The 18,345-nt window shown below is 36.5% G+C and overlaps 1 protein-coding gene across 1 annotated transcript in view; it reads left to right on the top strand.

Annotated features, from left to right (window-relative positions):
• ptpn4a (protein tyrosine phosphatase non-receptor type 4a) overlaps window positions 1-18,345 on the top strand; it is a 67,153-nt gene that overhangs the window by 34,311 nt on the left and 14,497 nt on the right. The window contains 11 exon segments of the mRNA XM_058786666.1: window positions 4,256-4,363; window positions 5,032-5,074; window positions 5,201-5,279; window positions 7,742-7,786; window positions 8,039-8,091; window positions 11,484-11,604; window positions 12,009-12,096; window positions 12,337-12,425; window positions 14,772-14,835; window positions 15,876-16,048; window positions 16,920-16,988. Coding sequence (XP_058642649.1) covers window positions 4,256-4,363; window positions 5,032-5,074; window positions 5,201-5,279; window positions 7,742-7,786; window positions 8,039-8,091; window positions 11,484-11,604; window positions 12,009-12,096; window positions 12,337-12,425; window positions 14,772-14,835; window positions 15,876-16,048; window positions 16,920-16,988 — 932 coding nt within the window.

Below are 18,345 nucleotides of genomic sequence, written 5' to 3'. Positions count from 1 at the left end.
GGCCCAAAACACCCTCAGTTCCGAGGGGGTTAAAAAAACACTACGTTCTGCAGTTTATTTAATTAAGGCCATTTCGAGATTTCAGTCATCAAACAACAACAACAACCACCCCTTTTTCTTCTCTTCGAAGACATGCAGTGCAGTACTAAACAGTCTCTCTCTGAGAGTGCTTTTAATGAATTTTGCCTCTTTCTCTGACACTTTTAAATGCTTCCACACTGCCGACATGTTTGCTGCATTATAAAGAGTGCACGCCTGTCACTCTACTTTGGTTGCTTTTTGATCGCGTCTCCAAAAATGTCATTGTTCGGTACAATTTATTCTGTCTTTTTGCTGAACACCGAAAGAGTTTTTTGCTATTTTTGGCCAAATAATTTCGATTGCCGAACATTTGGTGCATCACTAATTGTAGACATAACCAAAGTCCTTTTAAAACAAGTCATGTCACTAGGTGGCCATCTTTGAAACGCCTCTCGGGCATGCAAGTACAACTCCTATGTCTTTGAATGGGGAAACATGAAATTCTCCAAAACTGTTCACTAAATTTACAATTAAATTTCATATTTGAAATCACCAGAGAAATCTGACAACAACATTATCATAAATGGTTTTTCTTTTGCTCAAATAACGTTATAAAAAGCCATTTTTTAGGCTTGATCAGCCAGTGCGCATGTGCAGTCCCAAGCTCACATCTCTGAATGCTTACTGTTTCTGTAGCAACCGGGACTTCTAACGGCAGCTGCAGTGATGCGCTGACTTTAACGATTAGCGTTGGGCTCTTTCATTCAGAAGGCGGGGCTTCCTGCGATTATGCGGTCATATTGAGCGTTGCATTTTTCCCCATTCGAAACTATACGAGTGACACGTCTTGGGTATTCTATAGTCTTTCACATAACCGACATAATGCCAAGGTGGGCATTGCGGCATAATTTTGTGTTTATTTGACTGCGAATGTGAACTGAATAGGATTGTACTGCATTGTATATATTTATATGCCAGAATATAAACAATATTTACACATTTTTTCCAAGATTAAAGGAATGGAAAAAAAACAAACATTTGCTGAATATTTACCACCCTCACGGCTCACGCCATCAAAGATTTAGAAAAAACCCCATCTATTTCTTTAAGTCACTATTTTGGTATTTCATTTTCAACTTAAATGTAATGTTCAGTTTAAATGTAATGTAAAATATAGCGATCCAAGCCAGTAGGGGCCCATTACCTGGACTGGAACTATCTCATGCTGGCCTAGGATTAACAGGCCGTCTGTAGCTCTGGATGCATTTAACATGCCTAGGTGGCCATAGTGGCTTGAGTTTAAAAGGGGATTTTTTTCATAAGCTTAGCTATTTTGATGAAAAATTTATATTACATTTTTCTTTTGAAACATGCACTGTTGAATCTTGCACAATAACCCCAGGAACATGTATTAAGAAAGCAAATAACATTAAATTCATGCTGGCTATAACTGTGACTTAATTGTCCAAATACTTTGTGAGCCTCCTTTGCAGTACCAGTCTTTCCTTGGTATCAAAACACAGACGTCATAACTAGGCTGTGTTTGCTGCCTGTTTCTTTGGTTGCCGTGTGTAGATGACTGACTGTCTTCAAAACACTCTTAGGCTTCCTGCAGACCTCCGATCTCTGGACAAGCTGCCACACGTTTGCTTGCATTTCTGTCATACCACTCTCCTCTCCTGCTTTAAAGTTGGCATGAAATGTAAATTCACCATACCTATTTTCAAGATGCATGTTAGTAATACTATTGTGAACAATTCATCCGTGCATGTATCAGTTTTTTTTTCCACATTTGACATCATGATGTAAAAATGTATCTTTTAGTAAAAAAATAGACTTCTCTCTGGTGACATATGCTGGATTTATCCAATCATTTAATTTGATTGAACCCCAGCATTTTCTTAAAATTGCCTGCAAGCTAATATTTAGCCTTTCTGCTTCCATTCAGTCAACAACTGAAGGATAGAACCAACCAAGTCTCTGCTTACATTTTTTCTTTTTTCTTTTTTGATAATCTGTTGTGCCACAATATGGAATAGAAGAGCTGTCACTATTCCAGTTTCATTGTGACTTTCATGTACATCATCACAGACATTTATTAGTGGAATCCAACTTCCAGTTTTGACTGTTAGTTTTGTTGACTTCTGTTGAAAATACACACTTAAACAGCCATGAGGCCATGAGACTGCAGCAAATCTCCTCTCAGACACTTTAATTGGTGTGTAAATCTACACAAAAGTGCTGAGGGCAGGGGAAGGAAACACAAGAGTCTGAAAATCCCGGAACTTTGTTCATAACTACATCCTAAAAAAACATTTAGAAGAATCAAAGCCTATATAAACACTTCCTGTTTTGGATATACCTAAACTTTTCCCACAGTTTTATACATTGTTTCCTTTGCTGCTGACATTGTCTGTAGGGGCTGGTTATGGTGCCCAATGTGGCGTTTATGCATGGAATATTTATTGGACAAAACAAGTTACAGACTATGCCTTTAATAAGACCTATTTGTTATTGATAATTGTTCTTATGCTGATATATAAAACAAATCATATGGTTGAATTTACAAGTTAGTATGTACTTTAGGGCTGAACTTATTAATATACGCTGCCATTGAAAAGTTTGGGATCAATAAAACTTTTAATGATTTTTTGTTTGTTTGTTTGTTTTAAAGTACCTCATGTTCATCAAGATAAAAACAAAACCCAAAACCCCAGTAATATTGTGAAATATTATTAGACGTTTTCTATTTTAATACATTTTTAAATATAATTTATTACTGTGATGCAAACCTCCAGTCTTCAGTGTCGCACAATCCTTCAGAAATCATTCTAATATACTGATTTATTATTATTGTTGAAAAGAGTTGTGCTGCTTAATATCTTTTGGAACCTGTGATACTTTGTCAGTATTCTTTGATGAATAAAACGTTAAAAAGAACAGCATTTGTTCAAAACAGAAATCTTTTCTAACCATGTTCTGTCACTTTTTATCAATTTAAAAAAAAAAAAAAAAAAAACTTTCAAAAAAGGAAAAGAAAATTTACTGACCCCAAACTTTTGAATGATTGTTAACATGACTAGGGTCCTGGAAGGGGTTTCTAAATTGCCTACAATTTCTGGGTTTTGGCATTGTTTTCCTATTAACATGCATACTCTCTACAGTCCTCATACATTACATGTATGTGTCGATTATGTACAAAGACTGCATGTTATTGGTCCAAACTATTTTTCAGTCATTTCCTTTAGCAAGTATGAAAACAATAAGAAAACAAAGTTTGTGCATTTTACTCAATTCAGAAATAAGGATATAAGTCACCCTAAGCAAGACAATAGTGTTACAAATAGCATTAAAGTGCAAATTTGGTTTGAATGTTTCAATTTGTTCTATAATTTGTTTCAATATTATTTTTTCTATGTGAAATGTCAATATGTATGTTGTATTTGTGCTCCATTTTTCGGTCTTTCCTCTCACACTTTGCAGCTCTGCAGAGGCGTCAGACTGTCCGTTTTCTCTCGACTGGCCTGTCATTCATTCTGCTGATGTGACTACCGTATTTTGTTTATTGAGCAACACAGCTTGCATGTGCTTTGAACTGTCTGTCTGTGTTTATCTGAAGGCATGTGTTCAGAATATGCTGTTTTGGCATTTCCAAGACCATTTAAAAGGGTAAAACAGGAAATAAAAGCGCTGCTAAAGCCTCAGCTCTGCTGTCAGGATGCTGTAACGGATCTGACAGCCAATAAAACTGGCCCATGACGTCTGACTATTTCTAACTACCAAAGTGGCCTGGCCTTTGCTGGAAAGATGGGCATACTTCCTGTTTTACTTTGCCGCTGATGTCAGCCACTCAGTTGCAAAGATGCACATAATTGTTGTGACAACAGCAACACTTAATGAGGTTTTGCTTTTAGTCTACGGCCTGATTTGGTTCATTTATAATGTTACACTGTGCTCTAGGTTACCTTTTATTTTATTATACTCTGTATTGACTGGACAACATTGCAAAATGAATGTGATGAAATCAGGATAGAAATATATTATTGTATAGTAGTAGTGAAGTCAGTATATTTCAGAAGGAGTCAAATTCAAAATGTATTGATATTAAATAAACACAATAATGAATATTTTCAAATATGCAAATCTATTCAAATGATTAAAAATATAAGAAAATATTCAAATAATCCTGTAACATTTATTTTTAGAACTAACATGTTTCTTTCTATCTTGGTAGAAGCACGATCAAGGACAGATCCTACTGGACGCTGTCTTCAAGCACCTGGAGCTGACCGAGAGAGACTATTTTGGGTTGCACCTGGCCGACGACTCCTCTGATAGCCCGGTGAGTTCAAAGGTCAAGCTCAAAGGTGTTCCGGAGCCGAGGCGGTCTGCCCTCAGTGATTCATGGAGATTTTGCTTGAAGCATTTGAGACTTGAGTGTGTGAATGGCCAGTGTTCCTGAAATAGGTTCACATTTAGGAATGTAGGACACACAATGGTTCAGCATTAAAGATCCTGTGAAACATCTCCCCCTTTTGGGTGGCCCAAATCATTTTAAAGTCTTAAACGCCACAACAACATTGGTGTATATTTTCTGAAAACCTTACAGTCACAAAAAATGGCATCATTCAGATGAAAGCAAACATATTAGATGTCTTTGTGTTGTATGTATACTATCAGTATTCATATTACACCTTCATCAGTCTACCAGTAGGCATCTACCAATCGCTCGATCTGTGGTTGAACAGATTTTGTAGTTCTATTGATTCAGCTGAAACTGGATCAAAGTTAAAGAGTTTTTTTACTCCACAAACACACTCAGTTTGTCTCTTTGTGTTGTAACTGCAGATAAGTACATCTCCACCTCTCCACAGCTGAAAAGACAAGCCTATTGAATTATTGAGTGGCATTAGGTTGTGTTGGACTGTTGCCATGTTATTAAGGTTTTTCTTCCTCTCTCTCTACCTCTGTCTCTCTCTCTCTTTCTTTCTCTCAATCAATAATTTATAGAGGTGGCTGGATCCAAATAAACCCATAAGGAGGCAATTAAAAAGTAAGTAATTTTATAAAAGGCACCAGCCTGGGCTGTTGTTTACCACCAGCTATTGATTATTCTTTCTCCTCCTTTGTATTTGTACATCTTTGTACTTATACAATGTTTTGATGAATTAAATGCTAGGGGGCTCTCCACATCATCTGAACTTCCGGGTGAAATTTTTTGTGAGTGACCCCAACAAACTTCAGGAAGAATACACACGGTGAGTGGATTTCAGCTTTGGTTTTTAAAAAGCTTTTTTTTCAATGTTGAAATACCTTTTCTTCTCTAAGATCCCAGTTATACATTAAACATTAGACTATTTGAAGGGAGGCAGGATGTTAGTCATTTTATTCAAAAAAAATGTGTCAACAAATTCAGTCATTTATGTATAGGGTGTATTTTAAATGTGTTTTAAGTGTACACTATAGAATTTAAAGATCCTCAAGGCTAATAGACAAAATCCAAAAAAAATTTGATGTCATGGATTCTTCATTTTATTTATTTTTAGGGCAGTCAAAATTAATGCATTAATAATGCGTTAACGCAAATTAATTTTAATGGTGCTAATTTTATTAACACGTGATTAGTGCAGCGTGGATCTTCGGTTTGGCCCGTGGCCTAACCCATAGTATATATTTTTTTTTTATTTTTTTTTAAGAAGTGAGCTGCCCTGTTTTGCGAAAATGTAAACAGGCTTGTGTAAGTAAATTGCTCAGTGCAAAGAAAGAGAAGTAATGGGAACCTGCTATTTTCTATGTTCTTTTTTCATGTCTAATAGACATGAACCAGTTCTTTGAAAAACATCTATGACCTTTGAAACATGTCTAGTCTTCGTGCTCTGTTGACTATAGATTCACTAATAATAAACATACATTTGCATAAAGCATCCATATTTGTCCATGACCATGTTGATTAGAGTATTAAAAACTTGAAAAGTGTTAATTTAAGATACATTTAGAACAGATAAAAATGTGCGATTAATTGTGATTAATCACGAGTTAACTCATGACAATCTTGCGATTTTAGTCACGATTAAATATTTTAATCGATCGACAGCCCTATTTCTTTTACATGTATTTATTAAGCAGACTTAAATCTCTTATGTTGTAATCCTCATTTCTAAGGAGGCTGTAAAAGAAGTGCTGTAATACTGAGATCAAAAATAGTTCAGAGAAGTACAGGCTAGAAGAGAGATGAGTAAAGCATTACATGAGTAAAACAACAGTGATTGACCTCCTCATTTGAATTGGCGGTGGTGAATCATAGTGAATCATAGTGATAATGTTGCATTATCTCTTTGTAGTGTTCTTGTAGCTCAAACAGTAGAGAATGTCATGAGCAATGCTAAGTTCATCATGGGTTCAGTACCCAGAGAAAGTGTGAAAAAATAAAATGTATGCAATGTGAGCTAATTTGAAAGAAAGCAACTGCCAAATGTGTACAGCAAATGTCAATGTTAAGGAGCAAAACAGACAAAAATATTGGGGACTGACCTTGGTGATAAAACAGTAGAAGTTGTTCAAACAGTAGAGTATGGTCATGGGTTTGCTTCCCCATGAAAGCAAGAACTGATAAAATGCCACAGAAGTCATTTTGGATAAAAACATTTGCCTAATGCATAAATGTAAATGTTTAAATCTTTATGCTATAATCAAATTACACAAACTTTGGACACCTCATAACAGGGTCTTGGCTTTGGTTTTGCTTGGTTCGATAATAATTAGTGCTGTCAATCGAGTAAAAAATGTAATCGTGTTAATCACAGTCATGGACTATGATTAATCATGATTAATCACAAATTTAAAATACTAGGATTTACCTGTAAATGTGTTGAAATAAAGAAATGCGTGACAAACTAGTTTAATGAAACAGAACCTTTCACCCTTCCGCCAGGTATGAGACATAATCCTTATTATTCTTTTATCGTTATTCTTTTGTTTTCATTCAGCCATTATCAGCCTCTTACTGGCAATAAAACATTTACCAAGCCACATCGCATTCAGATGTACACATTCTTCTCAAGAAAATCACATACAAATATCCTATCGTAATCGTGTGTTTATTATCTATATAATCTATAGTGGCTGTTGTCAAGTTTATTTCTGCTGCTCTGGCTGAAACTCACGTTGTTTGTGATGTTACAACCGCCTCTCCGTTCTTAAGTTGCCAGGGATACATTCCAAGTATTATACACATTAGTAAAAGGATCTGTTTTATTTTTTTATTTGTCTACATACACTTTGGGCGGCCGTGGTACATTATAAAAGTAGCGCAAAAAAAACGCAACCCACGGCTCTGTAATTTTTCCCGCAACTGTATTTTCAGAATAGCCCACTTGTGCTGTTACCCTGGCAACACTGGTTCGCTGTACCCTCATCACACAATGATAGATAACCTTCCGTGCTGCGATGACGGGAAGAAGTTGGGGTCAAATCTTATCAAATGCAAAAAAATATTAACGCGTTAAAATCTTTAGATTAATCGCATGCATTAACGTTGACACCCCTAATAATAATGCAGTTCTATTTAATGTAACTTTACTGCAGTACAATATAGCATGGACATTGTATGTAGGAAGTTTTTAAATATTTAAAAATTCACCCCATGAACAGTACATCGGAGCTATTTTTAGTCTAGTGGCTCACAAAGATTATTTGTCGTGTTTTTTTTTCATCTTTGTAGGTACCAGTATTTTCTACAGATTAAGCAGGACATACTCAATGGAAGGTGAGCTGGATCATGTGTGGCTATTTTTAACTGTAAATCTCTTCCTAAAATTCAGTTTAAAAGTAGGTTGATAAATGATATCTGTAACTAGCACTATGTAGATTTGTCCCTTCAATATTCATCTTGTGATACCACTGCAGTTTGTGCTTCTGAATTTGCATGTTCTTCAATGGTTTCAACTTAAATACAGTAATTTGGTTTGATCTCTTACATTTTACACTGTTAATTTAATATAATTTATATCCTTCCCAGACTGCCCTGTCCGCACAATACTGCCGCACTCCTGGCATCGTACGCTGTTCAGTGTAAGTATAAGCCATTCGTTGAAAAGAACGATTGTAGGATCTACATGACAAAGAAGCCACAATCTAAGTCAGTTTTTTTTTTTTTTTAAGCGGAGCAGTATGTGACAGTCAATTACATGTGGTTTGCTTTAATTCTGGTTTGGTCGCACTAACTTTAATGTTACAATTTTAAATCCTTTTTAATGTTATGTTTGGTGTCGAACAAGAGGCGCCTGTAATTCTCTATTTCTTGAGTGAGAGAAATTGATAGCAATTTAGCATAGCAGCAGAATTATAATTAAAGTTGTTTTCCACCAATGTAATGTCCCACACTTCTTTCTGATAAATGATGGTATCATGCAAACTCAAATCCAGTACTGAGCTTCCAAGCAAACCACCAGAGTACAACAGCGCAAGCTCAGCACGGCACATTCCATCTGTGCACAACCTCAATGCTTAACAAGCACTGGCTTGTAAAACGGGAGTAAATGCAAGCAAGAAATCTCTCTGAAGTGCAGCAGGCACTAACACAGCCCAGCACATCTTAGTTAACCTAATAGTGCCCATTCGAGACGGAGCAGTGACATGGCATATCCTGGGCCCTCGGGGGTCCGCTTGCCAGATTGAGCTCAGCAATAATGACTCTTGACAGATTGCTGTAGTGAGCACATTTGCTTCGGTCTCTCCGGGGCTTTTAGCATGCAGTTTGGGCACTATATAGGTCAGAGGGGATTCTGTTGAGCCCGGTTGCCTAGGACAGCGCTATCTTTTGCAACTCATTTTGTTTGCTTTAGGGTTTACTGACAAGCTGCCATAGTGGCAGAATTGATGCTAAATGCTACATTTGAGTTTTTTTTTTTTGTTTTGTTTTTTTGGTCAAAGAATTACTGAGCGCTTATGTGTGTTACATGATAATACATATTGTAATAGGTGTTTAATAATCAACTTGAAGCATTAGTGCGTTTCATCTTTTTATTTTAAATGAATGAGGATGATTGTAATGATATTCCAATGCTTGGCGTAAATGAATCTGAATGTCAGCTGGTCAGCAACAAAAAAGACTGCCCAACATGATAAAAAGGAAAACATTTTTTGAAAATAGAATCTAAAACATGTGAAGAAATATACTCTATACTGTATTTGTTTTCATTTACATTGTTTATCTTAACAAAATTTTTGATTTATTCACATTAAAACACTCTTATGTGGTATAGCCTCAAACACACACACACATATACTGTATGTATGTGTATATATGTATATGTATGTATGTATGTATGTGTACAGTATCTCACAGAAGTGAGTACACCCCTCACATTTCGCCAATCGTTTTAGTATATCTTTTCAAGGGACAATTCTATAGAAATGAAACTTGGATATATTTTAGAGTAGTCAATGTGCAACTTGTATAGCAGTACAGATTTGCTGTCCTCTGAAAATAACTCAACATACAGCCATTATTGTCAAAAAAGCTGGCAACAAAAGTGAGTACACCCTACGTGAAAACAGATATACGTCATTTAACCATGCAAAGCCACATGTCCTATTCATCATGTTCATGTTTTTGTCTGCTTGACAGGACTATACCAATTTGTGTATCTTGTTTTAGAGCAGTTAAAATGTGGTGCTTTGAGTACAGTTCTCTCATACTGACCACTGGATGTTCAACATGGCTCCTCATGGCAAAGAACTCTCTGAATTGTTGCTCTCCACAAAGATGGCCGAGGCTATAAGAAGTTCGGTAACGCCCTGAAACTGAGTTACAGTACAGTGGCCAGTGGCATACAGAGGTTTCCCAAGACGGGTTTCACTCGGAACAGGCCTCGCAAGGGTCGATCAAAGAAGTTGAGTCCTTGTGCTGTGCGTCATGTGCAGAAGCTGGCTTCAAAAAACAGATGCATGAGTGCTGTCAGCATTGCTTTAGAGCAGGGCTCCTCAAATCTGGACCTCGAGATCCACTTTCCTGCAGAGTTTAGCTGTAACCCTAATCAAACACACCTGAACATGCTAATCAATGTCTTCAGGATCATTAGAAAATCACAGACAGGTGAGTTTGATCAGGGTTGGAGCTAAACTCTGCAGTGGATTGGACCTCCAGGGTAAGATTTGAGGAACCCTGCTTTAGAGGTTGCAGAGGTGGAAGGTCAGCTTGTCAGTGCTCAGACCATATGCCGTACACTGCAACAATTCGATTTGCATGGCCGTCATCCCAGAAGGAAGCCTCTTTTGAAGCTGGCTCACAAGAAAGCCTGCAAACAGTTTGCTGAAGACAACCTGTCCAAGAGCATGAATTACTGGAACCATGTCCTGTGGTCTGATGAGTCTAAGGTAAACTTGTTTGGCTCAGATGGTGTCCAGCATGTGGTGACACCCTGGTGAGGAGTGCCAAGAAAACTGTGTCATGCCTACAATCAAGCATGGTGGTGTTAGCATCATGGTCTGGGACAGTTTTGACATGTTCACTTAGGGTGTACTCATTTTTGTTGCTAGTTATTTGGACAATAATGGCTATATGTTGAGTTATATTTAGAGGACAGTAAATTTGTGCTTCTATACAAGCTGCACATTGACTACTCTAAAATATATCCAAGTTTCATTTGTGTAATATTGTCCCTTGAGAAGATCTACTAAAATGATTGCTGAAATGTGAGGGGTGTACTTACTTTTGTGAGATACTGTTTATGTGTATATGTGTATGTATTCATGCACTTTGAATTAACATGACTGTCACTGTACACATTTTAATCATTATCTTCAATATTTTCAAATATACTGTTATACTATAGTATACTCAAATATAGTAAACTACAATTCAAAGGTTTGGAGTAGGTAAGACTGTTTTAATTTTTTTGAAAGACGTCTCTTATACTCACCACTGCTGCATTTATTTGTAAAATCAGAAATATTATAAAATATTATTATTTTAAAAAACTTCTATTTTAATGTTTTTTTGACACAAAGGCAGTTTATATCTGCGATGGCAAAGCTGAAGTTTCAGCAGCATAACTTTAGTCTTTACTGTGACATGAACATTCTGAAGTCCTGCTCAAGAAACATTTATTTATTTATTTGTGTAATGTACTGTAAAAGTAATTACTGTCACTTTTGATAAATGAAATGCTTCAAATAATGCATCAGTAAAAGTATCAATTTCTTTCAAAAGTAAAAACCTGTATTATTGGAAAAAAAAGAAAAAAAAAATCTTTGTAGGGCATTTTGCTCAGATTTTTTGGTCACATAATAATCTATGTAAGTCACACACAAAGCAAGGGATTAAGAGATTTAGGCACCAGTGTGTGTCCATAAGTGATCCCGTTCCTTTATATACAGTATTAGGTGACATGGTCTGCATGTTGTACTGTCATGATTCAAGGCTGTTATCCGTAACGCTGTGCTTGTATTGTGTGATTCAGCTGAGCTGGGTGATTACAGTGAAGCTGAGAATTTGCCAGGATACCTGTCTGAGTTCTGCTTCATCCCCAACCAGCCACAGGACTTTGAAAAAGAGGTCACCAAACATCACCAGCAACACAGGTAAGAGTCACCGCTCTAAACTTGTTGTTGCACTATTCTAATCAACAATTCCTATTACTGTCAGAAATTTGCCAAAATGAAGGAGTCTTGTTGATTTCACATATGGTTTTATGAATATTCATGACGGCTCGCATGTGTTAGTTAACATACTCACGTGTGCTTTTTCAGTGCTCATGGCTCAGTACGCCCACTCTAGAGCTGTGCTGAGAACAGGAAACACATTGTCCTCTGCATCTTAGACATACTAACAAATCAGTGGATTCTGAAAGGCACCAATTTATGCAATTTAGACAAGAGTTTTGTACACCCACTTATCTCTACTTCACTATCTTGTGATGTGAAGCTGAAGCACATGTCTTCATTTTGACTCTTTATTCTCTCTTTTTTTATTGGCCTGGGCACAGTGGACTTACTCCAGCACAGTCTGAATTCAATTACCTGAACACGGCACGAACGCTGGAACTTTATGGAGTGGAACTGCACTATGCAAGGGTGAGTGAGTCAGAGCTGTTTTGTGTATCTACACACCAGCCTCTATGCAACAAATAGAGATAATCAATGAAACAGCAAAGCTCCTGTATGGCTTTAGAGGACTATAATCACCATTTGTGCTTTCATTGTATGGAAAAGAAAATTATTAACATTTTGCAGAGATTTTCAGTTATACAGGCTTGAAAATGCTAAATGATCCTCATTAATAATTTCTGTCTTTCCCTCTGTTCTTGCTTTCAGGATCAAAGCAACACAGAGATTTTCATAGGCGTGATGTCAGCTGGCATTGCCATCTACAAGAACAGGGTACGAATCAACTACTTTCCATGGTAAGTGAACTTGCCTTATTGGTGTCATTCGGGCTGAAATGTCAGCTGAGGTTGCAAACTTAAGCCAGTTTGAATGTAAAGCGTTGCTGTCAGCTTCATAGCAGTATTAAATGAAGATTTCTGGCTTGTTAAATACAAATGCTGTTGCTATGATTTTTTTGTGTTCGTGTGGTCTGGACATTACACTGTTTTAACCAGGTGTGTTTCAACCAGGTAGTACTCTGCTAACACTAACGCTTAAATGCTGCACAATGCTGTATAATATGAGCCATTCAGAACGTATTCAGTGTTTTATATAAGATTTTGTTGTGGGATCCTCAGCATAAAGCAGCAGAAATGAAAGCCAGACAACCAACAAACTGTCCTGTCGCTTGTTGTGGCTGCAGAGATTTATATGGTAGTGAGATCTCCTATTCATTTGTGGAAGAATTTTTTACATTTTTATTATTATTGCTATTATTTTTTGTCATTGATCTTTTGATTTTTTTTTTTTTTTTTTTTTTAAACCTTGTTTTTAATATTGCTGTTCATTATTAACTGATATTATTAACTAAATTATTATATTTACTTGCAGGTTTTCCCCCTGTTATTAAAATGTATTTATTTATTTAATGGAAAAGTATTTATACTACAATTTTTACCAATCACACTAAATTGTCCTCATACTAACTTGCATTTAAGCAGATTAACAGGTTATTGGTTGAAAACATGATAATTTACATTTAAATTTAAATTATGATATATGTATATCTATTTTTAAATTGTTTGTTGTTTATGTAAGCAAACTAAATTCCATTCTTAATGGGGTGAAATACACCATGGGGGTTCTAAATGTTTAGGCATTTTTGTTTGCATTCGTTTCAAATTGTGCAGAATACTAAATGATCTAATGTAATTGTAAAAAGCGGCACCCAAATCCTTATCATGCAAAGCTTTATTCCCCCTCCATCACCAGGCTGTTTTTTCTGGCACTCAAGCCCAGCTGCTTCTGTAGCTGTAGTCCAAGCATCTCCCACTTGAAATACACACACAGATGCTTTCCAGGCAAACTATGTTTAGCCCAGAAGAGAACAGGGGCTGTTTGCCTTAGATGTCAGCCAGTCTCTCAGGGCAAACGGTTGCACTTATTGATGATTTTTATTGTTCACCCTTGCAGTTCAGGGGTGCTTTCTAAAATAGAAAAATAGGTGAATGCCAATGAAGCATGTTCTTTAAAGGGGTCATCGGATGCGACATGCACTTTTACAAGTTGTTTGAACTGAAATGTGTGTTGGCAGTGTGTGTACACAACCACCCTATAATGATAAAGATCCACCCAGTGTTTTTTTTTTAAATCTCGTTAAATAATTTCCCCTTTCTCAAATCGAGCCGTTCTCAGATGCCACACAGACCCAGGCCCCTCCCACAATTGTTGATTGACACTAGCGTTTTACCTTAGACCCGCCCTGAGTGAGCTGTCATCAGTCCGCCATTGTTTTGACTCCGGAGCGGTGATAGACAAGAATGTCTCCTAAGCGATTGAGGTGTTCTGTTGTTGGATCTAATAATGAACATAGCAGTCGTCATTTATTCCTGACATCTGAGCCGCTGAAGACACAGTGGATTACATATGTTTTTGAAGGGAATGCACCCCCGATCTACCTAAATGCATTTGTTCGCGCAAATCATTCGTGATCCAGCCTCACCTACAGAAGAAGGAAGTATAAGGTCCTTTTATGAATCTTTGCAAATCGCCCCTTTCCTAATAATGTGCTAGTTAGCAAGTTCCGTGGCTAAAGTAAACAGTCTCATGTTTGGCTTGTTACCCCACGGAAGAGATGGGTGGGGTGAACAGAGCTCATTAGCATTTAAAGGAACATGTACTAAAACGAGTTGCTGAAAACACAGCTGATTTTGACAGGGGAAAAAGGGTGTTGTTTTACACTGCCATTGAGAAATTTTAACCAAAGTATGTTACAGACTTTTCATTAAGACCCTAAAGAATCATATCAACTTGTGGGAAATGGGCATCTGATGACCCCTTTAAAAACAATTGAAGTTGAGTTTGACCTACCTCAGTCATTGACTGTTTGTGAGTTGTACAGTGTTGTGCTGGGACTGTGTGACAGGATGTATCATAAGTGGTTGAGGCTGCTCCAGCATGTGTTTATTCAGACATTTGAGAGTGTGTGTTGTGTAGAATATATTTAGCTTCACTATGAGTCATATTTTAATAGGAGTGAAGCTTAGAGACACTCAAAGGGCCGTGAAATGGGTCATGGAATTTTAACAGCTCAGAATAAGTGTTTGTTGCTGCCCTTGAAAATGTTTTTGTTGTGCCAACAATTTTTTTTTCTTCTATTTTAGGTTGAAGATTGTAAAAATATCTTTTAAATGCAAGCAGTTTTTCGTCCAGCTGAGAAAAGAGGCGGTAAGTGCTACACTTTTTCTAATACTGTCATTCTTGATCAGTAAGGCAAAGCAACATAAAACGGCATCCAGAACATGTTTAACTTTGGCCATGTAATGTATTTCTGAGTAAAATAGCAAACATTATTGTTTGCTAAGGCATTGTCAGCTACCTCACAATATGATGCATATTGCAAAACAAATGTCACAATTCACAATGTGTCACAATATCATAATTAGGTTGTGATTAAAAATGTAGGGCATGGTATGGGTGTAAAATCATAAAATGAGCCCAAAAGATATCACCAGTCCAATTTACAAACTGCAGGGAGCAGTAATTCCGATTAATAAACCAACTTACTCAGGCAATATCAAATTAAAGAGCATATCGGCTCCCATTGCTCCACTGATCTTTCTTTATTTGAAATCCCTCTGTAATTACCGCCCTGCTGTCAGTGATGATGTGGAGAGAGATAGAGACTCTTTACAGCTTATTAATTATGGAAACTAGATGATGCATTTTGCATGCGGGGGAGCGGGATGAGACCTGACATTAGAGTCGTGCCGATTGCCTGAACCGGTTCTCAACAGCGCCACAGACCCTCTGCTGGAGACCTCAAAACACCCCGGCGGTGTGAATAATGCACGGGGGCCTTTCAGAAGCAGTTGACTAAAAGCAGAACTCAATGATGTCATGATCCATAATTGATGCCCAGATGGCACGACTTGGCTGAGTGGGTACGATTTCCTTGGACCTGGGTCGCAGCGCTGGCGATTTGCAGAACCAGAAACATTCTGGGAAGTGCATTTACCCCCCTCTGGAGTCCCCAGTGACCAATGGAGTCTTGCAGATTATAGTGTCAGTCCTAATAGGTCTCTCCTGAGCAGAGCTTTCTGGGTGGGTACTTTGGCCAGGTTTCAAACAGAGGCCCATGTTCACGAAGACATAACATCCAGAGCAGGGAATGTAAATGTCACCAACATCTCCTATGTTTTGGGTTAAGGATGCAGTATGCTTGATTTAATAGCTTTAAGATCTTTTCTCTTCCTTTTTGCCTACAGCATGAGACGAGAGAGACATTGCTCGGGTTCAACATGGTAAACTACAGGGCCTGTAAGAACCTCTGGAAGGCCTGTGTTGAACACCACACCTTCTTTCGGCTAGATCGGCCCGTTCCTCCGCAGAAGAACTTCTTTGCGCACTACTTCAGTTTGGGCTCCAAGTTCAGATACTGGTAAGATGTTCCTCTAGTCTAGTGTTTTTTTTGTTTTGTTTTTTAAATGGGCCCAAATGGAGTGCATGTAGTTTGAGGAATTGCAGCTTGTTGTTATGAATTGCTATCTGGGTTCAAAAGTAAAGATTTTTTTCTGCTTGCCCAGTCAGGCTATTTGTTCAGATTTCGCCTTTCCCTACCATCTTTTTCACTTCCATAAACATACATATATGTATAAATGTAAATATATACATTTATGTTTATTAATGATTTATTTTACATTTATTTCATATTTAAATGTTATATTAAAAAGTTATTATTTTTAATACATTTAAGATTATTTACAAATAAAATTTGCAATAATAGCTGGAAAAAGTTATTATGATTATATAATAGTCAGCAGGTCATTCTTATAGTTGACCGCTTGTTGTGTAAAAAATTGTAAAGTTGTTTTTACAAATTCCAAACATTCCAAAACGTTAATTTTGTGTGGCATTCATTTTTTTTTAAGCATAAATTCATAGATTTTTTATTTTTAGTCTTGTCATCTGCTGTAGTCACGTGTGTGCTGAGGGAGGCCACAGTCACCAAAAGGCTTGACCTTAGTCGACACTAACAAATACTCTAGTAAATCCTGAGGATAAAATTTTAAAAATTGATGATGCTCTTTTAGCCAGTTTTAGATATATGGAAACTAGGAAGAGGAGGTGATCAATAATTCATCTTGCGATGCTTTTTTAGATTTAGAAGGGTTTACTGGTGGTCACTATAGTATAAAACATATTTGAACTCTGTAGCTTTGAGCACTAAGAGCCACATATAAAAGCATCATATGTTGTGAAACTGAGAAATACAGTTCGAATCCTGACAAACATTATACATCTCTTCACAGTGGGAGGACGGAATCACAATCTGTTCAGTATGGCAAGGAGAGGGGAATCAAGGACAGAGTGTTTGCAAGGTAATGTGTGCTTGTACTTCAGGGATTTTGTGTTGGTGACCGGTTAAGATATGAATCTTCAGTTAATGATCATTAGCAAATTAACTTGTGAACTTTCTTAAAAAATAAACTACCAGCTGGTGAGGAGGAGTAACTTGGATCAGAAGGTGAATTTTTTGCAGGATCTTTACATGAAACATCGAGAGTCATGTTGAGATCAGAGTCCTTTTTAAGTAAGTCAGTTGACTCGGTGGTCACCGTTTTAGTAACACCCACGGGTAGATATTTCCAGTCATGAAAGTACAGCTCCTATCTACTTGAAATATCCAAAACTGTTTGTCAAGCTTATGTTTTAGTAATGTATATCAAATCACTGCTAACAACAGTGTAATAAATGGAATTTCTTTAGCTCAAATCAGACTACTATAGTACTAGACTACGGTCAAGAAATGCTTATTTTATTTTTTTTAAAGAGATCTCTTATGCTCACCAAGGCTGAATTTGCTCAATTAAAAATTAATAAATAAATAATGCTGTGAAATGTTATTATAATAAGAAAACTGTTTTCTATGTTAATATATTTTAAAAATGAAATGTATTTTTATGATTACAAAGCTGAATTTTTCTTCAGTGTCACATGATCCTTCAGAAATCATAATCATCATATGCTGATATGGTGCTCAAGAATCTGATAACTTTTGTACTGCTTAGTATTTTGTGTAAACATCGATGATACATTGTCTTCAGGATTCTATGATGAATAGGAAGTTAAGAAGAACAGCATTTAATTAAAATAGAAATTGTTTAATGAATCAACATGAACAGTTGTTACATGAATATACATATACAGTTATTACATAAAAATATACAGAAATGCCTCTGCTGTCAATTTTGATTAATTCAAAGCAACCTTGATTAAAAGTGTCAATTTCTATAATAAAAAAAAAATAGAACATCTAATAATATTATAAATTTTACGATAAAATCCAGTACTTTTGTTCTGCAGCTTTTTAGAGTCTAATATCTGTCTAAATAGTCTTTTACATGTTTAACTGTCTTTTATAAGATTGTTGACCGATACTAAAAATGGTGCAGTCAAAAAACCTTAAATTGGAGTGCTACTGCTTATGAAAACAAACAAGTAACAACTTTTCAAATACCTGCAGCAATTTTTACATTTATATGCTTGAGTTGTTTGAAATGTTAACAAGTGAGAAACTCTAAAGATGAGCATAGTCAACCTTGTATGTGATCTATTTTTTCCTCCTAAAATAGTGATTGACAGTAGACTGTTCTGTTTGACTTTCAAAGTGGATATTATGACAAGAAAAAAAAAAATATGACTGGACACTTCAATGTCAGTATTTGCTAAAATTGC

This window comes from Onychostoma macrolepis, chromosome 09, assembly GCF_012432095.1.
Source record: "Onychostoma macrolepis isolate SWU-2019 chromosome 09, ASM1243209v1, whole genome shotgun sequence".
Lineage (NCBI taxonomy): Eukaryota > Metazoa > Chordata > Actinopteri > Cypriniformes > Cyprinidae > Onychostoma > Onychostoma macrolepis.
This window is presented reverse-complemented; position numbering and strand designations above follow the sequence as displayed.